At 41.5% G+C, this 20,142-nt stretch overlaps 1 protein-coding gene across 4 annotated transcripts in view; it reads left to right on the top strand.

Annotated features, from left to right (window-relative positions):
• Positions 1 to 2,315: 2,315 nt before the first annotated feature.
• arhgef10lb (Rho guanine nucleotide exchange factor (GEF) 10-like b) overlaps positions 2,316 to 20,142 on the top strand; it is a 91,414-nt gene continuing 73,587 nt past the window's right edge. For all 4 annotated transcript variants that reach the window (XM_036532780.1, XM_036532779.1, XM_036532778.1 and 1 more), the window contains exons 1-4: positions 2,316 to 2,640; positions 8,532 to 8,597; positions 13,900 to 14,244; positions 15,279 to 15,306. In XM_036532780.1, coding sequence (XP_036388673.1) covers positions 8,561 to 8,597; positions 13,900 to 14,244; positions 15,279 to 15,306 — 410 coding nt within the window. In that variant the 5' untranslated portion in view covers positions 2,316 to 2,640; positions 8,532 to 8,560. The remainder of the gene's footprint in view (positions 2,641 to 8,531; positions 8,598 to 13,899; positions 14,245 to 15,278; positions 15,307 to 20,142) is intronic.

Genomic DNA, 20,142 nt, shown 5'->3' with positions numbered 1-20,142 from the left:
TTGACTATCCACAGTGTTGGGTACCCAATGAAATAGAAAATCAAGTAAATAAAATAAAAAAAAAACATGTCAAATTCTGATCTGTACCCTGGGTGACAGATGCAGCAGCATTTGCATTGAAAGCTGTTGATGATTCATGGATTAGGCATATTTCAATGCTTCAAAATTATGTGCAGCAGCCTAGGTTTAGTTTACAAAGCAGGCCAATAGCAGATCACATGATTCACCTGCATGCAAATTCTTACTAGGTTCTCAAGCTAAATTTGCCTACATCATGAATGCTCCAGGAACATTTCTGTTCCTTGCAAAGCTAGAGGTTGCTTCATGTAAATTGAAATGCTTTTGAAAAAGAGGTTATCTATGTATGCAGATTACTGCACTTGAAAACCCACCATTGACCACAAGTTTGTCTAAAGAAAGAAAAAGCTGATAGGTCCTAATTGTTACCTCAGGCATGGCAAGGAGACCTGGTGAAAAAGGTTACCTTGAAATACCTGGGTCAGCAATTCACTCTAGGTGGCAGAGCTTGGAGGTTTCAAATGATGGTTCCACGTTCCTCTCACCACCAATCATCCCGCTTTCTGATGCTCTGGAAAGGTTTATGTCAAGATTCTGTCAAGCTTTTACAATCTGGAAAAAGCCTATCTGATAGAGACAAAGTGATGCAGCATGTATCATGGGAACACAGGAAAATGTTTGAGGAGCATTGTTTCATTTCAGGGCTTCATAAAAACTGAAGCATGTGTATAGGCTTTGGAGATGTTTGTTCATCATGTTAACTGAATATTTTTAAAAATGAACAATGCATTGATTAATTTGGCTAACAACTTTCATCATTTGAAATTTGCATAAACAATTTGCATGGATAAATCACATCAAAGGGGATTTGTTGGATCTATATTGGATCTTTTATAATGTTATACAAACCGTGAATAGTCAATAACGGATCTTTGAGAGGACACACACTCACAAAGAGAAATCTGGGACTTTTAATTTTTCAAATTAGTGTCGATTCAGATGCAATTTCAAAATCTCTATTTCCATAGTAAGGTACGCTATTCTTACATTCACCTGAAATTGCTAAACCTAAACTCGCACGAGTACCATGTGGCCATATATAATTAGACTATAATATTTTCCTTTGTGGCTGTAAACAGACTTATGATCTGTTGAGTGCCTTGTTAATGGCAATGCCTAAGGCTCGCTTCCATAATAAACACAAGGAAAAAAACATACCATCTAAAATTACCAATGTAGAGATAAAGTGGATGAACACATGCATAAATTATATAAAACATGGGATAGTTTTTACCTCTTACATGTTTTAGTTTGCAGTTTGTAGTTTCAGTATTTTTGTCTGAAGATGATACTTTTTCATTGCAGTTTATGGATGGCAAATGATTTCTTGCCACAAGGACAACAGGGACGGGTGTCTTGACTGAGAAATGAGCTTCAGTATATAATTTCCTTCATAATTCCTTCATGTTCATAGTGTTTTCCATTATTTAAAAATAGATAAATCAAGACAATAATGGACAAGCTACATTTTGTTTATACCTACTGTGCTTACTATAACTCAGACATCCTTGTTTGTCAATCTTTGAAAATATTTACAAATTGTGAATAATATCAGGTTTCTTTGTTAGAAAATCCTGTCAGAAGTTGGCAGATGGAAGAACGCCCTCTCACAATCCCATGTGACTTTGAATTCTCCTCAATGAAGCTACTGCACGTTTGATACCATACACTCACCACCTGGTCAGTCAGTTCAATAGAATGTTTGGTAACTCAAAACCTGTTTTGAACCAGTGTGTTGAAGCTGTTGTACCGGACATAAAACAATGGATATAACTTAACATCACTGAGAGGAAACACAGCAGTAGAAAATGTCAAACTCCGGGAAACCCAGGGTTAACAGACAGTGGGGGAAACAGTTGTTCCACAAATTTCCTTCCATTTCTTTAAATGGATTCTTTTATGCTGTCTGGGGTGGGTAACAGTTATTCCCTTCCTGTTGCTGTTCCACTGTCCAGCACCAGTCTAGTTCTGGTTAGATTCTGCTCTCAGCACAATCTGTATGCCTGTCATCCTCTTTTCTCTCTCTTTCCCTTTCATTCCCAGGCTCTGCCCTCACTTGTCTTGAATGCGCAGTCCCAAGATTCAGGGATTCTGTGATTGGTGGACGAGCAGGCTTTGAGCTCAGCCATTGGCTGGCACAGGGCTGAGAACCTTTGTGCCTCTGCTGCGGGGCTGTGTCTTGTTGTTGCATAGCAGCAGGGGGAGGGAGGGAAAGGGAGGGGTTGTACTGAGAGAGAGAGAGAGCGAGAGAGAGAGAAAGAGAGAGAGAGGAGTTTCTTCATCCAAGGAACGGTGGCGCTTGCCCCTGAGTACAGACCGGGGAACTACTTGTGGGAAAGTAAACAGCAACGGATATTTTGAGTCCCTCTCTGGCCAGGGGCTGGAAGAAAGGGGTCGGGCCTTTGAGCGCAGGACCTCAGAGAGCAGTGCTGCGCGAGGATGGGGCCGCATTCGAGAAGCCTGTTCATCTGAGGGCAGGGAGCGCATTGAGGGGATTCCTTGGATTAGAGTCGAAAGGAGGCTGTGTTGATCGCTGGTGGCAGCCCTTCAGAGGAGCGGGAGGTGAGTGGCCATTGTCTTCATTGTCTCCCTCTTTCTTTCTCTGCTTTGCCTCTGCAGTAACAAAGGCAGGACTTTTCCCTGGGGACAAACTGGGAGGGAGGGGTGGGGTGCTGGTGTGGGGGCAAAGGCGTAGATTGTTTTGTGTTCTGTCTCTCTTCAGATAGCGCACATGGGGGCTGGTAGGGAGGTAGGAGAGATACGATACTCAAATGAGCCCCTGCTGCTGACAGCCTCTAGATGCTCATGTCCACCGGTGACGCTGTCTGCTAGACCGGCTTAAAGGCTAACCATTCTGTTTGGCTGGCGCACACCAGGGGCAAACCCACTTAGACACAGAGAGATCCTCAAAATCCTTGGGTTAAACTCCTGCAGAGAGCAAGCAGGGGTGGGCCTTATGTAACAGAGTGCATGTCCACAATATCCACTATAAAATAAAGGGAGACTACCAACTGGCACCAGTTCAGGGCAGTTTGCAGGGGTACAATGACTTCAGATAACCAGTTCATGCCTTTCACACATGACGCAAATGAGCTGAGATGAATACATTTATTATCTTAACAATGAAGGGAGCAGGGAACAATCTAACAAGGAACAATATTCTATTGCTGAAATGCTTCTGCAATGGTTTATTTGCTCTGTTTTAGTTGTTGACTACTTTAAGAACCACCCCTGCCTGTTTTAGGAAACTTTCCTGGAACACAGTGAGGAGAGGGACTTACAAAAACAGGTCTGCAGTATTATTCCAAAGAAGTCAGTGATTTAAAGCTGCTATTTTACAAATCCAAGAGAGATTGTGCAAGACAAGGTTTTGTAGGAGGTTGAAGTGTGAGGCATCCCTGCAGACCTGACATCTGATATAGGTGGAGATGGAAAAGTTTAGAGTATCTTGTCTCCCAGTGTCACAGTTTTCTCAGCCCCTGTGCTGCTTCATCTCCCACACTTACCAGACATCTCCCCCAGGCTGCTGTCCAGCTCCGTTCTCCCATGCACACACATTCCCAGTGTTTTTTCCTGGCCGCCTGAACAGAACGTCACTTCAAAATATGTTACTGCCTTCTCATGCTACATGAAGCCAGTTTGAAGCAATTGATGCTGACTTGAGTATAGCCAAAAATCTTTAATAAAAATAAGTATGACAAAAAAACCTCTCACAACAATGAACTGACTTATAAGCTAGGTAATGTGAACCTCACAATTAAATTAAATTAAATTCATGTTTATGGTAAGAAGTTCTCATTTGGATATTGGGAGATGGGGAGGAAGGCGCTTTGGGTACATGACCAATGGAAACAGTTCTCTCTGTGACTGAGTGCACTCACATGCTCATTAAACAAACAGGAGCCACAACAGCAGTTGGAAGGGGGATAACCCCTATCTTTTTGATCCAGCACCCACATTTTGGGGAACACTTTGTCCTCTCATCCCCCCCAAAATGAACTGTGGTCTCTATGCTTATGGGACCTCTCCTTGATTAACTGTCATCCTGCAGTATCTACTTCTGTGTGTTTGGTTGAGGTCATTTTGCAAGCACAAACTGCAACCTCTTCGATGCACTTTCCCACCAGAATAAAATTACTGTGTTGCAGGTTAGCTGGTCTGACTGTATGGGAGCAACAGGTGGACTGCAGTGTTGGGAGGCGTTCCCACTCGGGAAACCTGAACGCTCCAAGTCCCGCTGTTCTAGTTCCTGGACTGCTCCTGCTAGGAGGAACAAGGACTTGATAAACATGTCCAGTCACACGCATAAATTTTGCTGTAATGTGCGGGCTACGTGACTCGGAGTCTCAGTTCAGAGAAAGGGAGGACTGTGCGGATGGGGGGCGAGAGAGAAAAAGAGAGGGAGAAAGAGGGGGTCTTGTGAAAGGAGTGGGCTCACTCACAGAGTTAATGTGTGTGGATGTGCAGATGTCCCGCTGTGTTTGTTGTGTCCAAGGCACTGCCTGTGTAATCTCTGAGAGCGGGAAACCCACCGTCTCCATGGCGATGTCCGTTCCAAGCGGTTTGTCTCCTCTAAAAGGGTATGCCTCTCCCTCCCACTCTCTGCAGTTGATCTGGGATTTGAGAGGCAGGGTGACAGGATGTAGACTCTTTATTTGGGCCTTGCAATGAATCTCCATTCCTGACTGGGCCTCGAGGCTGGGAGTCGCTTCTGCATCAGACATCAAGCAACATGCCAGTTTCTAAAAGCCTTGGAGAATAACAAACACTCAGTGTAAATGATGAAGAAATGTTTCATGTACGTATTTCAGACGCCATAGCTTTTAATGTCTTTGGGATCAAACAACTTTCAGTTTTTAAAGCCAGGTTGATTTGCAAAGGACATTTCAAACCAAATATAGACTTATTTGTGAAAACTGGGCAATGCTAAATGTGCTCTGGGCAGTGTTTTAAGAAAACAGATGTATTTAGAGTATGGGAAGAGCTCCAGCACTCACAATATTTTAGTCAAAGCAATAATGGGGAGTTTGGGCAAAACAGAGATTTTGGCAAAACCTGGTTTAAAACTGAAAAACAAAAACAAATACAGAACAAATGTGTAGAGCAGCAACAGCAAAACCCTGCCACAGGCACTTGGTTTCTTTGCAGAGAACAATGACCTGGTCAGACCACGTGCACAATTCACAAGTGATCGCGACTGTTAGCCGGGTTATTATCTGTGATCTGTGAAACAGCTCTGAACCCTGTTACAGCAGTCCCCTATAGAAGCAGGGAGTCCACTACAGGCTGGGCTTCTCTCTCTCTCATAACAATCCTGGGGCTGTTCTCCCAGTACAGTACAGTGTACAGCAGCTGCTCTCTGCTATTGTCCATTCAGGGACCCTAGCTCTCTGTCCCTATAGCCAACAGCAGGCCAGTGAATTATTCATAAAGTCCCACCCCGGGGGATTTGGTTGAAAGTAGGAGGGTCATACAGTCACTCACTGTTAACCCTCTGTGAGTAAAGATGGCCGCCATGGAATGAGGGTGGGCAGACACGAGAGCACTTCAAATTGAAAAGCACACTGTAATTTCATGGGAGGTTTTCCAACCCCACACTAAGGACCCTTGACCCTTCTGCAAACACTCTTTCTCTCTGTGGAGCGTCTGTGAGAGGTGAAGTGCAATGGCTGCCAAATTGCTGGTGAAGGAACACAAGCATGGTGCTCTCATCTCAATATTTACAAACACAAACCAGCACTCCACAACGGCAGTGCTGGAACACCTGTCGAGACAGGTCTGCCATGGTCAATGACTATGCAAATGATGAAGGGGCCATTTCCACAACAAACTATGGATAGCATCTCTTCAATAGATTTACGCACAAGCTGTAATGTCTGGAACAGGGCAGTACATGGGACAGACCAGTTTCTAACTTAATAGAGGTACATCAGAGTTTGTGCAATGAGCAGGTGGTGCTGTTCTTACTTAGCCCAATCTTTCATGTTGCTGTGTGACACATGTATTTTTGCTCATATGACCACACCCATGATAAAATGAGTCTCTCTAAATGTTTAATAGGTATGTTCAACAATGACTCTTTTTTCCCCCGTAAAATTCTGAAAAATAATTATGGGTAATAAGTCACATCTAGACAAATAATATTAATCAGCACTGCCCCGTGCTCATTGGCCCCTGGCACCTTCTGTGAAGATGCCCTTTATTGTAGTAAGATGACCTGCCCAGTGCTGAGCCACTCAGGCCAGCTGACACACCAAGGGCAGTCAGGAGCATGGCGTGTCTGGATCTGCTTCACGCCCCTGAGGAATTTCACAGCCACCGGCAGCGTCGTCTCCACCCGGCTCTGCTACCTTTCCCAGGCAGTCAGGAACCTGTTAGGCTGCGGAGGAGAACCTGCCAGTTTGGGCCCGGGTGCGAGTTCTCCTTGACCCCGCTAGTATTTATAGGTGTTCCTTTGCTCTGGCAGCAAAGTCAAAAAGGCAGCGACTTCTATCGTTTGAAGCTGAAATTCTGTTCTCACATACTGTGTGGTGTTACAATACCTGATGTTGGCTTCAGGTTCGTTCTTAACATCTTATTGTTAGCTGTGATATTCCTGCCCCCATTTTTTAATGAAGGCAGTGATGTCAGAAGAAGTCACTTCTCCTATTCACACCCAGCTACTTCATTTAGTATAAAGTTTTCAGTTCAAAGCTATAAATAAGGTCTTTGGAGCTGCAGTCCTTTTTATTAAAAGATACTTTTGTCAGAATGTGTGTCATTCAGTGCTGAATGTCACTGAGTGAGTGTCACCCTTCTCACACATGTCGAAACAGGCATTGACTATTTTTTGTAGCTTACATTTTAAAAAAGTCACCAAGTTTTGGAGTACAAGGAGGTTAAACTGAATTAACCATTCACCTTTGTTTGAATTACTGTGGGGATTTTGGTGGCTTAGCCCAAAATCGATTGTGATCTCCACTGCCCCTCTCACCATATTTCTTGAAACAGCTTGGCCAAGAGCTTACAGGCGGTCCTGGTTCAACTCATCTCATACCCAAGAATGATGGGCTGGTGCTTTGATGAGTCATTGAACAGTCACAATAAGGCTAGCAACAGCAGCAACAACAAAGAGGTGAACAATCCTGTAGCAGGTGGAGTTGGTGAATAACTCATTCTCCTATCACTGATTGAGACGTATTCCTCATTGGAACACTTTTGTCAGACACCACAGCAATGAAGAATGGGAATAACATTACTTCCAGTGTGTACCATCACACCCTAGGTAAATTAAAAAATATTAAAAAGACCCATGATCTCATTCAACTGCAGGTGCCTGTGAGGAACAAAGCAGGCAGGTGACAACTGCTGTGCTTTGTGGCCATTTCATTAGACATCTCAGACCAAAAATGATTAGTAGTTACCATTATGGAGCAGAACTGATTTGCAAGAACAATCCTCCATTATGACAATTGAATCAAAGCAGAAAAGGGGTTCAAACTACACTTTTCTACAAATGCCAATATCTCACTCACTTGTGGCTGAATCAATAACTTGGTGTTTACAATGAAAAAATGCAGTGACAATGATTTTTGGGCCTGAACCAAGGTTAGCCCCACAAAACCATCATTGTTTGGTCCACTGATGCATGGGTCAGTTTGAGTGACTGCGCTAAAGGGGCCGAGGCCTTGGCAAGATACAGTTCCATATTAACAGACACTGAGAGGGAGCAGTCTGAAGTGGCCATACAGAAATGGCTTACTGGACATGAATAGGAGCAATTCTTTTCACCACAGATTGCCTCACAGTTCACCCACATGACAGTTAGCAGAGTCTATTGACCATATAGGTTTTTTTTTTTAAAATGATACTTTGATTAGCCCATGGATTTCAACACCAATGCCTCAGACAGAGTACTTGTTCTGTCTCAACAAGCGTCTCCCTTTTATACACGCTGACCAGACCATATTTCTCCTCATAAAATACACCACTAGATATAAAGAAGAGGTAAGGTTTAGGAACACTACAGAACATGTAAAAAATAGAATCTTAACTCCAGAATGCGTCTGACTCAAGGAGCTGTAAAGAGTTGCTGGGTGTTGGAATTAAAGTAATAGCCTGATTTGACTGGAAACGCTATTGGGCAATGCTTGTCTGGAATTCCATTTACTTCGTCTGATGATGTCTAAGCACAGAGGTGGAAACAGTGGAAAAAATGTGAACCCCCATCTGAGGTGTGGGTCACACAGCACAGAACTCTGTGAACCCTGTGGCCTTCATTGTCACCCTGCCTTTGGTTTGACAGAGGGAATAACACCCACAGAATTTCCAGGACTGTTACGCAATGCCCTAGCGCTGTGACCGGATTCCACAGATGAATCAAAGCTTCCCACTGGCCCTTGCAAGCATTTCAGTGTGTAGATGCCTGTTGGAAATGTCCCCCTCAGTAAAACTGAGGCTTGTTTTTTTTGCAGAGAAACCGATGTGACTACAGGCTGACCTGATGGCTTCCCCACACCCCCCTGCCTGTCCCACAGCTGGTGAGTTCCTTTTGGTTATTACGTATCCATATCTTTCCTGCCTTACCTCTCCATGCACGTAATGCAAACCTAACAATTACAAACATGAGGAATAAAACATAATTTGTTTGTTAGTGACCTCGTTAGAAGATTATCTAGGGTCTGCATGGTGTTACACAAAGGGGCTTACAAATCCCTCAGTGGGCATGTGCAGAGCTCTGAAGTGAGATCACGGATTTGGCGGAACTGAGATTGTGCAATGTTCCGCCCAGGCTTACACAGTGCATTTTTTTACCCCCCACCCTCCTCATATTCAAGATTAGATCCTTACAACTTACAACTAGCAGATCTGTTCCAGCTCCTCAGGCCTTTGTTACCTCCTTCCACAAAAAATAGCGTCATTTCCCACAGGGGCGTGAACTGGCTAACCTCCAGCATGAGTTTTATCGTTGGAGGAAATAGTTTGGCGCTAATCAGAACAAGAAGCAGATGCTGTGCTGTGGAGCTGGAGCTGGAGCTGAGTTCTAGGTAGCGCAAGAGCACGCGCATGGATTTGTTTGTGGTTTGAATACTTCTGGGTATGACAGAGATGAAAGATGAGATGAGTAACCGCATTATTGTGTACAGATTTACAATGACTCACTGCTTCTTGAACCATTTTATGAGCATGGTCAGACTGCTACAGCGTAGGAAAAAATTATCTCAGGAAAGAATTTTTACATTTTTTTTCAAAGAGCAACCTTCTCTTTTGTACAACCTGGAGTGGCTAAATTCAGATAACTCTGAAGGTTGTACCAGAGTTGTTTTCACTTACAAAACTACATGGAAATAAGTCATATGAATGAAACTCTTCACTTTCCGTACAGTTGGTACAAAAACACAGCGAGAAGGCTTACTGGAAAATGAATAGGGGACAGCTGATGATGAAACACATTAAACAGACTTCATGTTGTACACATTAAAGCATAGGATACACAAGTACAGGAGAGCGGGCAGTGTAGGTGTGTGAGAGCAACCATAAAAGTCATGCTTACTGACAGCAGCATGTGACATGTGCAGTGACACTGCATTTACAGCAAGGGCCATAAGAGTCCAACTGTGCCAACCTTTCAGTTTGTGGCACCCCCAGGACAAGCCAGTCTGCAGTGTGCTGCAATATTCCAGTCTGAATATAAGATCAGGAAGAAGGTTTAATGAGGAGGACAGGCCATTCAGCTCAGCTAAGTTGGTCATTTTGCATATGGTTTAGCATGCTTTAGCACTGGTCTGGGAAAATCCAAGGGTTTCTGGCTCCACTATGAGTTCAGGTAAGAATTTCCACAAGTTTAATAACTATCCGCGTGATGAATTACTCCCTAGACTTGGTACAGAATTACCCTTCAACTAGCTTCCACCTTCGTGTATCTCCAATTGTGTTTGCACACACACATTTAGATAACACATACACACGCGCACACCTCATTCTGTCAACTCAGCGTAGCTGTTAAAACCGCCGGGAGGCTTGAGAAACAGAGAGAGTGCGTACAATTGGATTGCAGTGTGCTTCGGCCAGCTGGCCATAAGCTGCGTCAGGAAGAACCCGGCCACTTTACCATATGCTACATGCCCCTGACACGCGTCCGCCCACGGAACATAATGCCAGGTAAAGGCGTGCCAGCAAGTGCGACAACAGGCGATGACAAGATTCTGCAAACACCAAATATATATATATATATTCATATTTATTTTTTGCGTTACACGTTGTAGAAGCCGTAAAACATGCTACAGTCTTGGCACTACCCTCGATTCATTTGTCATATTTGTTACTTTTTATATAACCATCTAATCTCAAATAGAACAGCACTTGGAGAGATCAGTGACCCTGAAACCAGCAATAAAAAAGCCACATTCTCTGTGAACCAAGTGATTTGTATGGGTTACTGATTTATACGCGTCAACAAGTTGGAAGTTATTGCGGCCAGGGAGGAACACTACGCAGACTCACCCCAAGACCTTCTCAACCGTCTTATTAAAGTAGCAAACCCTCTGTCAGCCTTCTGTTCGTTGTTTTGAGGGTGTAATCCTCTCGCTGTTGCGCACCACCCCGTACGCCTGCAACAAGGAATCAGTCTAATCTCCAGATATGCTTAAGGCCTTTTCATCTCAAGGAAATCGGCGAAAGAGCTCTGTCCGAAAGGAAACAGGCATGTACTGGCAATGACAGATCAGACCGAATGTGTGGTGTTAGAGATGTAGTGTTGTTAATGAAAGGGGAAATGAGAGTTTATAGAATTGCTGTCACTGTCCTTATTGTAGTACGCAGTTATTACTGCTACATTCAGGGACAAAATCTTTTTTTTTTTTGATGGAGATGGTGTAAATCTATTTTACAACAAAGAAAAGTGGTGGTCTGTTTTCTCTTTCGCTGCTGCATTTTCCTACTCCCCCAGTATAGTTTTAATGTTGTGGTCTTCCTTCTGTTGCACAGAACTACAATTGAATGGAATTGTTTTTTATATACATTATTTTTTATCATGACTGGCAGAACTGGCATTGTGGTATTGAGGCTGAATGAAGGCAGCTTTGTTGCAGTCATTTTCTGTTAGGGCGGGACAAAGGGACAGTAGCGTGTTCCTGCAAACACTCGCAGGCAACTCATTTAATGTTCCAAGCATTGTTAGGCATTTAGCACAAAGCATTTAGCACTAATTATTCTGTGAAATATTCATGTGCACCACCACAAGTAATTCTAAAATGCTAAAAATACAATCATCAAACATGATGCATAGCATGCGTTTTTCCTAGATTTTTTAAAAAATTTAATTTACCCTTTTGCTTTATGTAACCCTGTTTTTTTCCCTATTACACAGAGCCAGACAAAAGTGCTATAGCCATCCTTTTGACAGTACGGCAAGCCAAAAGGTTTATTACAGGGTCTGCAGCAGCTAGATTGCAGTTTTAGCAAGTCTGACAAGTAGTGGAGATGTCTGTCTTAACTGCACAGCTGTGAGATGTGTGACACTAACTGCAAATAGCACAAGCTCAGAAGCATGAGGCTACATGTATAGTCTACACATATGGTATTGTGCTAACCACACTGTCATGACAGATGAGTACAATGCCTACAAACTACATATAGCCCTCAGAGTATTTGCCTTGCAATCGTATAAATAAGAATAGGTGTGTAAACATTGTACATCTTGCAAGTAAAATCTAAAACTTTGACTGTATTGTCAGCTTTCACACAGCGTTCTTGCTGTGTTGCTGTTGTAGAATTTTTTACACGACAGGCAGAGAGCACAGGGAAAGGAAAAGCGGTTTGGAAAAGGTCAGAGCACTGCAGTCTTGCCCTGCTTGTGGTTTTTTGAAAGAACACATCCCTATTTTAGCCCTTATCCTTTTTTAAAACTAATTTTCCAGCCTCCTAAATTACATCCATGGAGTCTAGCTAGCCAGCAAACCTCATGCAAATAATGAACAGTTTTGACATCATGTCCCGGAACGTACTTTTGTTTTGTAAAACTTTGTGTATCACTGTAAATGTTATTCTTTTTTTTACAACAAAGGACTTAAACATAAACAATGTGGTCTTGGACAGAACTGTTCAATTCAAAATGTTTGAGAAGAAACAAAACTAATGCAAATTTGCAAGTAAATGAATGCATGCACTCTCTCTCTCTCTCTCTCACACACACTCACACACACACACACACACACACACAGACCCTTGTGTTTTTGATGTGCCCACTACTTTTTGCCAGACTGGATTGGTTTTAGTGGCCCTTCTCATCTGTATGCAACTCATATAATCAAAGAACAGTTCAGCAACCCACAGCTTTAGGCCACTTTCTTCTTCAGAAATAATAAGCATATTTGAAGAAGCATAATGGATATTTGAAGAGGTAACAATGTCAAAATATGTTTTGCTCAAGCGTGAATCACCAATACAGAGCAGTAAACATGTCTGGTGGCATTTTGCAATCCAGCATGTGTGACTTGATTAGGACTGATCTCAGAAGCACCTCATTTGGTGTCAAGAACTTAGGAGATGTGGTCACAGCCTGTAGCCAAGCAGATCAGAGTATTCCAGGCAGGGTCTGCTCTCCACACCTCGCTTCACTAGCTTAATCCATAAATATTATATAAAGTAAAGTAAAAAGGTAAGTAAAAAGTAAAAAGGGAGAAAATATGGACAACAACACACAATGTATTTGGTGTTTTTCAGGTTGGGAAAGGTAATTAAGTCAGAAACTGTAAGTATTTTAAGGAATGTAGTTGGTCTCAATGTATGTTGTACCCTGGGGATGTGTTTAGGACAAGACAATGTCAGGGCCGTAGAGTTAATATACATTTCCGCATTTCTTTCATAACCTCAAAATGCTTGTATTTTCTTCAAGGGCAAAGTTGAAATGCTGGGGGTGCAGCAATTAAACACAACACAAATCCCCAGTATTACATTGGCCAAACATTTTTACAAGCAGGTCACTGCAAATTTAGTCTGTGAAAGTGTTTATTGCAGGGACCTTTTAATAAATTGAATTCCTGTAAATGAATGAATGCATTGAGGCTAGTAAACAATATAATGGTTTAAGTGGTTGAGTTTAACAGGATGAAATAACTTCAGGGCAACTTTTGCTATTACTATTCACAGACTACTAATAATGTTAACTGGTGGCTGCTGTGAGCATGAAATTGGAGAAGCAATTACCTTGAAATTCACAACCTGAACTTGTCCTTGACTGCTTTTACATTATTAAAAATGAAGAAGCTTTACAATTTTAGTAAGGATTGCCTGCCAACAGTTCATTCCCTGTGATTGTGTCTACCTTCTGTGCACACTAAATCATCTGAAATCTATCACTGGGACTTTGTTCACACCAAGTAAGGCTTGATTTTAGCTGAGGGCCAGTTGCTTTGCTTGTTGTAATTAAAATACTGAAGGGCACATATCTAAGGAATGAGGTGGGGTGATCCTTAATGAAATTTGCACGCTTGTTTATTCTGAAAAAAAAATGTGGTTAAAAACATCTGTCAAATAAAATTACATTCGCAGCATCTCCTGTTTGCGACTGGCAAGCTGTCACTGATGTGAACATAGATAATTTATGCAGCATCACATGATGGACATGGGATAACATGTAATGATGCCCTGCATATATCACAGTAGCATTCTCTGTAATTTACCTGGTCTGTTTTGAAAACAGTAATTCAATGACTAGTTGTCAGCTGGGTCTGTTTTCCCTGTGCTTGTCATTGCTTAGAGACAAATCAGAATGTGTTTGCGTATGATGTGTTGTACTGACTGTGACCTATGATTTCCTGAATCTTATGTTTCTGTTTCTAGAGCTCATGTCTACTGGAGCATCCCACTCACAGCAGCAGAAGGAGGAGGAGGAAGAGGATGAAGAGCAAGGGGAGAAGTTTGAATTTGAGGACAGTGACAAGGAGGAAAGTACACCAAGTGACTCTGCAGTGAAGGAAAGTGGTGTTGATACTGTAGAAGGAACTGAGCAAAAAGTCAATGCAGAGCAAAGCCAGGACTCTCATAAGGACATGGTGGGACCCATCAATCTCCAAGATCCAGCTGTGACACACCCCTCAGCAAACACACAGCAGGGAAATAATGGAGTGCCCCCTGCTGGCCAGGAGGACCACAAGGTGCACACACCTCTTGACACTGCCAATACAGGTGAGCACAACTTAGACAGTAACTACATGTTATCACATTGACAGGCTACCTATAAGGGTATTTATGATGATTACAATGCTCTAAAGTCACGATCAACAATTCAAACAATTTATTATTTTTTGTCTTTTTTTTTATTTTTTGTTTTTTTTATGTTTTGTCTCATTAGATTTTATGATTTTTTTTCCATAATTTGAATTTTTTTCATAATTTTCATATTTTATTGCATAGTTTTGCAATCTTTTTCTATAATGTAACATCCTTATGAAGAGAAAATAATCAGAATTCCATGACAATTTCATGTGAAATATAGTATGTTATCTATAATAAATGTATGACAAATATGATAAATTCCAGAATGAAATCACAGGCTGACAGAAACAACTGAAATCTGGGTAGGAGTTTAAGAATGACCTTAAGTAATTTGTGCTCAGTAACATTATGTCTGTGCAGAGCCACTGGATTAAATTCATGTCATTTGTAGAGTGGCTGTGCTATGGGATGCTGGGACTTTATGACCCCTGTAGAGCAATCCTGGGTTGTAACTAGGCATGCAGTTTGTATCTATATTAATTTCTGTTTCCCTCTGCATTTATTGAAAGTGGTCTTTATTATACAGCCTATTGTAACATCTCATGTTTAACATTTACTTAGGATTCCACCCTTAACTTAGACAAGCTATTGTTTTTATAAAGTATTGTCAGATTTTCTAAATACTGTGTAACAAAGACGGAGTTGTTCTCGTGTTATTCTCTCAATCAACAGTAGAGTTTTGTTATACTTTATCTGTAGCTACTTTGTTTTCTCCTGGGAAAAATCAGTTTTGCAAGATTGGTATGTTTTGTTTTAACTGTTTTACTGTAGATAAAATTGTGTGATTTATTTGCAGACTTTCTTCTTGTGTTTTGACAAGGCAAAATGATTTTTGTCATGTCAGGATACAGGGGTCTCCCGGGCCATAATGGTATATTTGAATTGAACTTAAACCCGTTTTTTCATTAAGGACAATCATTTTAACTTCCTGCATTTTTCCACAGATGTGGCAGTTGCCCAGTCTGCAGAAGGGTAAGGCACTGGATATTCACTCATTATTTGTTCATTACATTTCTTGGCATAATTGAAAAAAGGAAATGCACAAGGCTACTCTTTCCTGTGGGATGCTAGGACACAGAAAATTACTATCTTTATAAAAGACTGAGATTACCATCAGTCATGAATAATGCATACAGCTGTTAGCATTCATAACAACACAAGCAAATGGAGAGAAAAACTGAATGTGTCTCATAATTATCAGTTTGAGAACAGAATGTAGTGTTTGATTGGTTCTTGTAATGGCTCATCCCTACACCATGTTGCATGATAAAGAGGGATCAATGTGGATGCAGACTGTGTCATCATCCATCAATGGCTATGTTCCTATGCTGTGCAACTCCCTAGCTTCTCTTGGGGAATAACATTTCCAAAGTCAAAACTATTGGGGTCAAATGCTAACTATACCTGTGTCCATTGAGGTTGTTGTGCTGTATTTCACTTTTGACTTTCAAGAGTCAGCTCTGAAAGCTCTAAAGGAAACACAGCCATTGATCTGACAAGGGGATTGCTGGAATCATCAGCTACTGTATATTGAGTCTGACACCATCAATGAGTCATTGTGCTCCAACACAAATAATTAAATTTGTTCCCCTCAAAGTGTTGAATGTGGTTTGGTTTAAGCAGTCCATCAATGCGGACAGTGTATAGGCAGATAGCAGTTTGTTTCTGTGATGGGGAGGCAAAATCTGGTCTGCTTTGCTGTGTGGTCCTGTGGAGGCTGGTGATCTTGAAACAGGGGAGGCTACAAAGCTAATGAAGTTTTCCATTGGAATTAAGTTTATTTCAGTATTCAGCTTTCTAATTGGGTGCTAGTTTATATGGTAGAATCATGGCTGGCTTGAACATAAATTGCTATCCAATGTCCAAAAGCTGTGGACACCACAGCCAGTAATCCAGTTTAGCTACATTGCTAGCTAGCAATAGACACTGCTAGCTTTCCTAAATGTGGGCTGTAGGTGACTGGAGAATGGGGTTGCGGTCCATGTATAGTCATTTGCATTGACAATTGTATTCAAGTCTGGTGTCTTACAAATGAAGACAGAAAATACTTTCAGACGTACACATCTGTGCTTCACAATTTCAGTGTTAGAATCCTAATTTGAAACACATTCCATCTTAAAAATCTTCTTTTTTCTCTCCCTGTTTTATTTTGTATTTGTATTTGAAAAATATGTAAAAATAATTTTAATTTCTTTGTCTACTCAGCTGATTGCTCTTTGACTTAATTGTTTGTACTGTGCATTGAGTGCATTGAGTTTCAATCATGATTTTACATCCCCATTTCAAAATAGGATGTTAAAAATATGGGGTCATCATTGGTTAATTATGTTAGCCAATGTTACACTAGTGAACCCAGTCTTGGTTCCCTTGCAGAAGCATGCAGAACATCAAAAACAAATTCAGGGCAGATCGCAGTTCAATGGGATGATTGTACTGTCTCCTGTTTCAAGCTCATGGTCCTCTACTGTTGTGGTTGTACAGTCAAAATCTGTGGGACAGATTTGTGAGGCATGATGGGAAATGTGTGTAAAAATGGCATAAATGTAGCCTGTTCCTGTGGGCTTTCCTGTGCTGTGTGTGCGTGTGTGTGTGTGTGTGTGTGTATGTGAGTGAAGAGGCTCTCTGTTGTTCCTGGAATTCCTGGTCTACCCCCAGAATTTTTGCTGAATGTTTTTTTCCACAACGGGGTTGTGTCATTGTCAGAGTCCAGATGAGTGAGGCAGGGGTCAGAAACTTTACCATCAGTGTCGCACAACATGTGCAGAGCCTAACAGCTGAGGAGTTTGCAAGGCTTTCTTTGGGATATAACACTGTGGCTGCCCTCGCCAGAGCGTGACACACTCTCTCATGCCAAGTGCAAAAGCTGCTCTCACTGACCCCATGTGAGAGTATCACCTGGAGCTACAGACAGTCTGTCCACTGATGCATTCTGGGTCTCCCTCTCCACCAGAAGTCTCTTGCTGCGCTTACAGTTCAGTAAGTTCCAAATGATGAAGCTGAGCATTATTTTTCCTCCTGCAGGGCAAATCTCACATTTCCTGCTGTAGATTTTATTTGTCAGCATCAATTTGTTAGTGTTAACCTCACTGATTTGGGAGTAATTCATACAGACTGAATTTTAAGGGCCTAATGATGACTGGCAATGGCACAGAATGTGTGTTCTAGAAGCTGGAATTACAACAGAGTGAACTGAGTGAAGGGGTGTGAATTGAGATGGCAATGAGAACATACTAATTGACACAGACTAGTAAAAAAGAATTAAGTGTCTAGCTCTGATTGTCGTACCATTTTTAAAATGTATTTACTTTTTATCAGCAGTGGTAGCATATCTGCTATACTGTACATCATATTGTGAGAGCATTTTCAGGGCTGAAGAATGTTTTTTGAGATAATGTAAAGAAGCGAATACAGCCAATTTGTGGTAATAAGAAATGCTAATGAAATTTTAAGAACTTCTTGTGTCTTCAGTACAGATGACAAAGCGATTCATGAGTATCAGAATCCCTACATCAATCAAAAATTAAAAGAGAAACAGAGAAATCACAGCACAAGATTACAACCACAAGCAAAGCAATATTCAAACATTTTAAGTAATGAAATCAAACTAATAAATAACTATACTACCTACTTTATCCTCTATTATTTCAACCTTTAACCCACTTTATCTTCTATGACCAGTTGTCTTGTGCTAGAGAATGTTTTTCTTAGTTACACTGGAGATGCCAACAGGTCTGGAGAAGAAATATCAGTAAGGGGAAAAACTTAAGAAGAACTCACAGAACAAAATTATATCCAGCAGTCCAACCAACAATGGGACCTTCAGTAAATTTCCAGCCACAGATGGTTAGCACTTTTCAGACATTCACCAAAGCCCTGATAGCACATAGATTGCTTTAGTAAAGTTCTTCAGGTCTTACCATTCCTTGTATTATTCATCCTTACCCCATGCAACAGCATGCAATTCTAAGCATGGTTTTAAATCAGTGCTCAGAAATTCCACAGCTGCAATAATTTATGAGGAGACTGTGCAAGAAAAGAACACTGAATGTGCTTTTGGCTAAAACAGACTGTGCATGTGGATGACCATACACATCCCAAATGATTTACTCATTATTACACAAATTATGTTGACATGAGAGAGATACAGTACGTTATAGCACACGCAAATATTACATCTATATAATATGCATTTTTTCATCATGTGCTTTGCCCTTAAAACAAAGCTAAACATAAATGAAGCCAGTTATAATGCATGATGAAATGCAATTGCTGAAAAGGACAGAACCAACAAAAACCTCATTAGAATGACAAGATGTTTCTGTCTTGTTTGTACTCTGTAGCAGAAGCATGTGTACTTTATATTAATACACCTTCACTTTAAATGCAAACATAAATATTCAGGCTGACTTTCTTTGCCGTGTCCTGTGAGCTTTTGCATTCCTGTGAACCTCCCTGTTGAACTCATATCTACGAGCTGCAAGTAGCGCATGACACTGGAATCAGCGTATCATTAATACTGAACTGTGAAGGACATGAGAGGCAGGAGAGGGAAATTGACGGCTGCAGTGTACAGCAGGAGGTGACAGGCTACAGTGAATCATTAACTTTATGCTATGTCAGCAGCATGTTTGCACTGGGCTCATGGGGAGGCATGTAAACAAACATGCTGTCAAACGGTTAAACCTGGTGGGAAAAAAGGTCTGCACTACTAGGGAGATACACACACAGCACACACACACACACACACACACACGCTCACCCCAACACGCAAACGTGCACACCATACACACACATACACACAAACGCAGTCAAATACATACATGGACCAGTGCACCCACCCATACACTGACACACACACATGCTTGCACCCACACACAGACACAAAGCACAGATACACATTCTCACAAACACACATTCACTCACACAAATATAGGGATATAAAGTTCAGTTTAACATCGAGAGCTAAGGGTGTTTTCATACGTGACTTTTGAAAGGGAGGTGTTTGCATTCCCTCTGGGGTCTTGCAGTCCCTCGGGACACAGTAGGAACTCCAACAAACACAATTCCTACTTTACATAACAGCCAATTCCCCTCTGCGGAAAAAAATGCATCTCATGAATAAAGCCAACGAGACAAACATCTCCTACCCCAGAGAGAGCCCTGGAGTATACTGTATTATACTGCATGCCGATTTTTTGAAATGCAAGACCTTGAAGGTTATTTGTCTGAGTATCAAATTCTTTCATTACTGATGGAGTGAGTCACTTCCTGCCAGCGAGGGTCTGGTATTCAGTGGGAAGCTGGGTGAAAAGTTAAAACATGCAGCAGAGGTGCAGTGAAGGGGTTGTCTTGGGTGTGTAGTTAGACTTTTTATTTGTCTCTCTGAGAGGTAGACAAAAACTATAACAAAAACCTTTTAAGATTCCACTTCAATACTGAATGCCACAAGTCTGTAAACATACTTTTCATAAAAAAGATTGAACACTGAATGTGTAGATCAGAGCGGGGATGTTGTTAATGGCTATAAATGGCAGAGCTGGAATTGTGGGAGTCATTGATATTATTTTTAGCTCCAGTCATTTCCAGATTGAAAGTGGGTTAAAGCTGAAGTACCATCTTCCATGCTGCTCATGCACTTCTCTCAGCTTTGATGCAGAATTCAGACAGCTTCTGCCACTTCTGCCAACCTCTTCAAGTTCTCTGGCACATAGCGGCCATGAAAGGGAAGTGCATTCAAATGAAACATAGAGTTTTCTGCTTTGAAAAACTATACATTTTGAGCTGGTTTAAACATCTTTGGATCATAAA

The sequence above is a fragment of the Megalops cyprinoides genome, chromosome 7 (genome assembly GCF_013368585.1).
Source record: "Megalops cyprinoides isolate fMegCyp1 chromosome 7, fMegCyp1.pri, whole genome shotgun sequence".
Lineage (NCBI taxonomy): Eukaryota > Metazoa > Chordata > Actinopteri > Elopiformes > Megalopidae > Megalops > Megalops cyprinoides.
The sequence above is the reverse complement of the archived record's forward strand: the minus strand, read 5'-3'. Positions and strand labels throughout refer to the sequence as shown.